At 31.2% G+C, this 6,304-nt stretch overlaps 1 protein-coding gene across 1 annotated transcript; it reads right to left on the minus strand.

The window, feature by feature from the left end:
• Nucleotides 1–927: 927 nt before the first annotated feature.
• LOC107941982 (rab GTPase-activating protein 22) lies at nt 928–6,304 on the minus strand. Its single transcript, XM_016875618.2, has 12 exons — nt 6,054–6,304; nt 5,879–5,974; nt 4,964–5,067; nt 3,958–4,097; nt 3,585–3,677; nt 3,318–3,440; nt 3,124–3,212; nt 2,909–3,014; nt 2,738–2,835; nt 2,410–2,664; nt 2,155–2,238; nt 928–1,284 (listed from the first exon to the last, which is right to left on the minus strand). The coding sequence occupies exons 1-12, from the start codon at nt 6,141–6,143 to the stop codon at nt 1,237–1,239; spliced, it is 1,326 nt and encodes a 441-aa protein (XP_016731107.1). The 5' UTR covers nt 6,144–6,304; the 3' UTR covers nt 928–1,236.

Genomic DNA, 6,304 nt, shown 5'->3' on the forward strand with positions numbered 1-6,304 from the left:
AGTGTAGACCCTTATCTATAAAAATAAAACAATAGGCCACATTTCTTTATTATAAATTTTATTCACTAATCATCAATTAACTTCTAAGTTATTTACTTTTAACTTGGTTTTTTAACAAAAATGAACCTTTTCATATACTTTGGTTCATTTTCATTATTTAATATTTTTGTAAATATAATTTTTATTAAGTTTTTTCTAATTTTATTCTGCTATCATTTTCTTCAATTTTTACAATTTTTCTTAGTTATTATTAATTTATATTGTTTAATTTTTCAATATGATTCAACCGTCAAATTCCACTAACTATTTTGTTTTTTTCAACCATACTAATAATAAATTAAGAAAGTTCATTGTTTGATAGTAAAAGATTAACTTTTTTTTTATAACTCACACACGACTAACAAGTGGAAATTATTGTTACACACAAACCACTAGCAGACAATTCTTGCGACTCGATCCCAAGACGTGAGAACGAGGTGAACACCGTGAACACCCTTAACTAATGAGCCAAACTTCTCAACTCACTAGCTTAGTTTTCACCATGGTAAATTTTTTACTATGAATGCAAACTTTTCTTAGAATTATCAGATTTTTTTTTTGCCATTAACTGAAAATAAATTGTTTGTTTAAAGGATTTTTGCGTCATAGAGAAATGATGGTATGAAACAGGGATATTATGCATTTCTAATAGTTTAATGTTATATCAGTAATTTCATCTTAAATTTCAAGATTTTTATTTGGATTTGATTTTTTTAAGGGTGAAAATACTAATATATATAACATTAAACTATTGGAAAAGAGGTATAAATGACATGGCATCACTGTTTCGTACAATATTTTTCGTACAATCTTTTTCCTCGCGTCGTATCTGATATTTATGCCAGAATTGGAATAACATAGCAATAAATGAATAGTGAGAATGAAAAATGGCAAAATCACCTAGGTGGTTGTTTGTATTTCTTGAAAGAAAATGAAACTCAGAAATGCTCATACGACAATGGATTGGTATAGAGTAAACAATGCTTCTATAGCATCAGCAGCTATAGAATTCTGTAATCCCTAATCCACAAAATGTGTCATTCTCTTCTCCGAAACCAAGTTGTTCAATCCACGAGAGAAAAAAACAACTGGGGCTGAAAATGCGTCTCCATCTCCCTTATGCTATGTTATCTTGGCCTGTGATCACAAGATGAATGGAAAGAGTTTTTGAGTTGAAGGACTTGCCTGTGCCTGTGATCACAAGGTGAATGGAAAGAGCCTCTGAGTTGAAGGAGTTGCCTGCGCCTGTGATCACAAGATGAATGGAAAGAGTTCTTGAGTTGAAGGACTTGCTTGTATAAAATTTTATCATACAACACTATTCATCCTCATTGCTTGGAAGGGCGAAGGCAGTAAAAGGTTTTAGGGGCCTAAATTGAATCAAATTCGAAGGGGTGTATAATTTCATAATTTTCAAAAGGATTAAAAATCAATTTTACCATTTAAGGGAGGTTTGCCAACAATCTTTTTTCTTAAAATATACATGTTTAAGGTAGGTAAAAATGCTCATAGGTCAGGTTATTCACCTAAGCTTGAAGGTTCGTTTGAAAAATGGACTAGGTAAAATTTAAGGTCTATTTTTTATAGGGTCGAGTTTTGGGTAAAATTTTTTTTGGCTCAGTCTAAATTTATTATGTTATAAAAAATACTATATTAATTATATATGTTAAAAAAAACTTACCCAACTAAATAACCAACCCAAAATTTATTATATTTATGGTAATGTTTTTAATATAAATACTTTTTAATGTATTTTTAACTTGTTAAAAAAAACTATCTTAGCCTTTTTTAGTGCATTTAGTGTATTATATATTTTTTTCAAAAATTATTTTTAAATAAAAATAAAAATTTTAAAAATCAAATATGGCAGGTTGGGCCTAGATTTACCTTTTCTAAATTGAGTTAGGCTTGAATAAAAAGTAAGCCCATTTTTAGGGTTGGACTAGGCCCGAGCTTGAAAAAATAATCTAGATATCTTGCATGGGTCCGACCTGGCCCATGAGCACCTCTATAGATATGTATCGAACATGTATTTAAAACATCGAGTTTATCCATGTCAAACACATACTCGTATCGTATCTGACATTATGCACCGTATGAAGGAAAAAGTAGTACCTTTTTTAAGTATTTCTTATGAAGTTTCATTGCCCCTATGCATGCTTTCTTGGCATCTAAGTTTCCAGTTATGTCATTCAGAATCTGGAAAGGTATCAAAGCAAGAAAACAACACAGGTAAAGCATTAAGACAAGTAGAACCGGGAAATAGATGTTAGTGTTAATCGATGTCGAACGGAAGATGCGAATTCCGAACAAAAACTTATTTATCGAATGGTATTATTGTCGATAAACACTACGAAAATGTAAGCTAACCTGAACTACATCGTCCAGACCGCGAGCTTCCTGCAGTAGCGTTGAGCTTTTATCTTTCAAGACACTGGCGACGAGGAAAACGGAAATGGGGAGATGAGCTTCAGGGTTTTTCACCTTCATATTTTCCCTCTCGTATTTCCCGCACCTTCGTGTCGATTTCTGTCTTAGTTTAGCACCTTCGGTTTTCTCCATATCCGAACCCGAATCTTCGTACTGGTAGAACATGTCCGGATCATATTCCAGAGCCCACATCATCTATAGAAAGCAATATTAGAACACGAATGCTAATGTTAATCAAACTCGAATGTGAGCAAAGCATTTAACATACCTCCCATAAGTACAAGGAATCGCAAAATGAGAACTCTCGACGAAATAACACCATTAGCATTCGGAAAGCAAAGAGATAATCACCTCCACCTAGCGTCTCTATAAACCAATGTAAGGAGGAAAACTATTAACAAAATGTGCAAAAAGAAGTTATGTAAGTTTCGTTTCGTACCTAAGTGCTGATGAAGTTTCGGGTCGATAACTTGAGTTACCGTCGCCAAACTACAAAGCTGTGTTTCAACCCCGACCGAACTATCGGTGCACCGGAAATTTCCTCTCTTTAATAAGATTCAAAATATGAACACATATTGTAAGAAACCAGCAATAAAGCAGATGAGCACTGCAATGTCATATGGAAATTAAGTCAAAAAGAAAAAGCATAAGTACCAATCTACGCATTAAACGCTCGAAGCACCAAAATGCATCAGCTTCATCTTCAAGAAGCATAATCATCGGGGAACATAGGTCACTCATTCCTGCTCAACATTGTAAACAAAATTTAGAACACTCATCCTATAAAATCCGATTTGATTCGAAAAAATAGATCAAGTAATAACACTTATGAGGTAGTAACTACTTACCTTGACAGTAGCCAACATCAATATCTATCCAAGCATAAACAGAGAGAATATCCCATAGTTTCGCTAAATTCTCTTCCTTCTCGTAGAATACTAAAGTCCGGTCGGTCCGTCTCACATCCAGGCCTGACTCGAAATATGAATACGAGGAATGTCATTAAACTTGAAGAAATAATAAAAAAAGTCTAAACTAATATAACTTTAATCATCGTTAATGTATTAGAAAATAATAGATGAAAAAGTATTCGAAAGATCGGACCCTAATCTTACCTATTTGATGCAATGTAAGCAGCCATTGGATTACTTTATTGTCCAAAGGACCACGACTCGTTAGTTCCTTCACAATTTCTATAGTATTATCATCTGCGCTTAGAATAATTAATCACACATTAATAAATATTCCTTAAAATTGTATATTTTTGCATTAAATAAATTATTTATTGAATATTTGAATAATATATCCAAGGATTCGTATTTAATCTATAACAGGTAATAATTAGAATATCTGGATCCGAATGATATTCGAGTGTACAATATTTGGATTTACATAAAATATCCATTTCTATCTTTAATATCATATTTATTTCAATTTGGTCCAACTATTTGTTTAAAAGGAAAAGTGAAGCGTGAGTGAGTGAGTTACCTTGACTTGTCTCCGCAAGTACTAAAGGGTCACTAATTGGCTGACCGTCTTCGGTTATTACAGGCGCTGTTATGTACTTGCCACTTCCAACGACGGGAAATATTTCACGACAATCACTCTTCATTTTTGCATATTGCTCCCTAAAAAAAACCAACTTTCAAAATGCTCTGCCTTACAAGTTTTTGGTTAAAATATGTAATTAATCCCTGTATTTTGATAAAATCTGAGATTTGATCCTTATTTTTCAAATTCTACAAATTAAGTCCTACTCTTTTAATTTTAAAACCCTAATCTAATCATTAAAATCATAAGTTTTTCTTTTTCTTTTTTCAAAATTTATCAATAAAACATGTTGATTAGACTTCCCTCATTTGACGTGGCATATGGTTGAGGAAAAATAAACATGTTAAAAGTTGACAAATTTTAATAAAAACTACTACCAACGACGATAATGATTGTACTCAGGGGCGAAGGCAGAAATTCTTTTTAGGGGGCCGAAATTAATTTTTAATTTTTATGATAGTAAAAATTCAATTTCACCATTTGAATAGTTTATATATTTATAATTTTTAAATAATTAAATCGAATTGTTATCATTTTTAGGAGGGTAAAGTGTAATTTTACATTTATTAATTTAAAATTTTATAAAATTTAAAAGGCATACATTAAAAATTTTCCATTTCAAGGGGGGTCGGGGCCTTGACTATGCCCAGATTGTACTATGATTTTTTAAATTAAAAAAGTAGGAGAATTAGATTTTTAACTTTTAAAAGTACAAGGATTAAACCCCAAATTTTAGCAACATACATGAACGAACTTCATATTTTAACCCGATTTTTTTTATTTAAACGGATTCAGTAAAACTTCAAATCAAGTTTAATTTATATAATAAAACACATTAATTTAATTTTAAAAAATTTCACTCGATTTAACTCAATAAAAAAAACAAACATAATTTCCAAAAGATTGAATAGAAAAATAAAAGGAATGAAGAGAAGTGGAGTACCTTCGTTGCTGACGTATCTGATCCCTTTCCTCGTATGTGCTATCGGCATCAAAGCAACCAAGTAGAAACTCCCATACTTCTCCTCTAATTGTCGGATGGATCCCCTACATTTTCCAACCCATAAATTAAAACCATAAATAGAGCCAATCAAATTAGAGGATTTAGTTTTTATATTTTAATTTTTAATATAGATTTTTTTATTTTTTTTAAAAATAGATAGGGTAATTAAAATTTAATTGTTATTTTTTAAATATGCTTCGTGTCAGATCTGAATAGACATTTAATATTCAAACCGATGGTTATGCCAGCCCAAGAACACGATTGATTAGGGGTGAAGTCGAAAAATCATTTTGAAGGGATCGAAATTAAATTAAATTTTTTATGAGAGCCAAAATAGTTTTTTTTTTCATTGTAAGCTTAAAATTTTATAATTTTTAGAAAAATTAAATCAGAACTTTATTATTTAGGGTGTCAAAATGTAATTTTACAATGTACTAATTTTTTACTTTTTGAATTTTACATTTTAGGGAGGCCAATGCCTCTACTTGTCTTTTAAGCTAAATTTGATTAGCCTTAAAAAAAAGTCAAATAATTTTTTTAATGAAAATACTGACTAAAATCTTAATTATTTTAACGATGTTGGCACGATAATTCACGTGAAAAATTTAACATTTTAGCTATTATTTCCACTAAAAACAACAATTCGACTCATTTTAAAAGGTTGGAGGCCAACTTTAGTTTTAAAAAAGAATAAGGGTCAAATTGACAAAAAAAAAATTGAAAACCAAATGTGGCATTATGCCTTTGATATAATACTATGATAGTTTGAAAACCAATTAAGAAATTGAGGTATAGTTTAAGGACGATGGATGCAATTAGCCCATATGCATGTATGCATGATGAATATCCACTCACCCCACGATGTATACGGTCTAGAGTTTTGGCAATATCCAAACGGCCATCTGGAGAAAATGCAGCTTTCCATCTCCTCACGCTTAGAGTTTTTCCAGGCTGCATCCATCACCATTATCAACTTCTTTTCCCCATTTATTTCCAAAAAAATTAATTAAAAAATAAAATAAAAACAAACCCTGATCTTAAATTTGGTGTTGGGAACATCAGTACACTCAGGTCGGACCTCATAATAAGAATCTGCAGGTTCTGCTGGAGCTCCCCACATTTATCAAATAAATATTTAAAAATAAAAAAAAAACTCTTTTTTCGCCCCTTTTTTGCACAAAAAAACTTCTTTCCACCAAAAGTTAAAACCTTTGAGTGGAAGAAGAAAAAAACCCAGAAAATTTGATAAAATGGAGAAGCCCAGGCAACTCTGCTTCCTCA

This window comes from Gossypium hirsutum, chromosome D05, assembly GCF_007990345.1.
Source record: "Gossypium hirsutum isolate 1008001.06 chromosome D05, Gossypium_hirsutum_v2.1, whole genome shotgun sequence".
Taxonomy (NCBI): domain Eukaryota; kingdom Viridiplantae; phylum Streptophyta; class Magnoliopsida; order Malvales; family Malvaceae; genus Gossypium; species Gossypium hirsutum.

Excerpts from the sequence above, each read along its gene's own strand:
- LOC107941982 (XM_016875618.2), bottom strand. The coding sequence starts at position 6,143 with ATGTGGGGAGCTCCAGCAGAACCTGCAGATTCTTATTATGAGGTCCGA. Across the intron at positions 3,213-3,317 it reads TGATGTTGGCTACTGTCAAG|GAATGAGTGACCTATGTTCC; the intron begins GTAAGTAGTTAC and ends AATGTTGAGCAG. Across the intron at positions 3,015-3,123 it reads AGCGTTTAATGCGTAGATTG|AGAGGAAATTTCCGGTGCAC; the intron begins GTACTTATGCTT and ends ATCTTATTAAAG.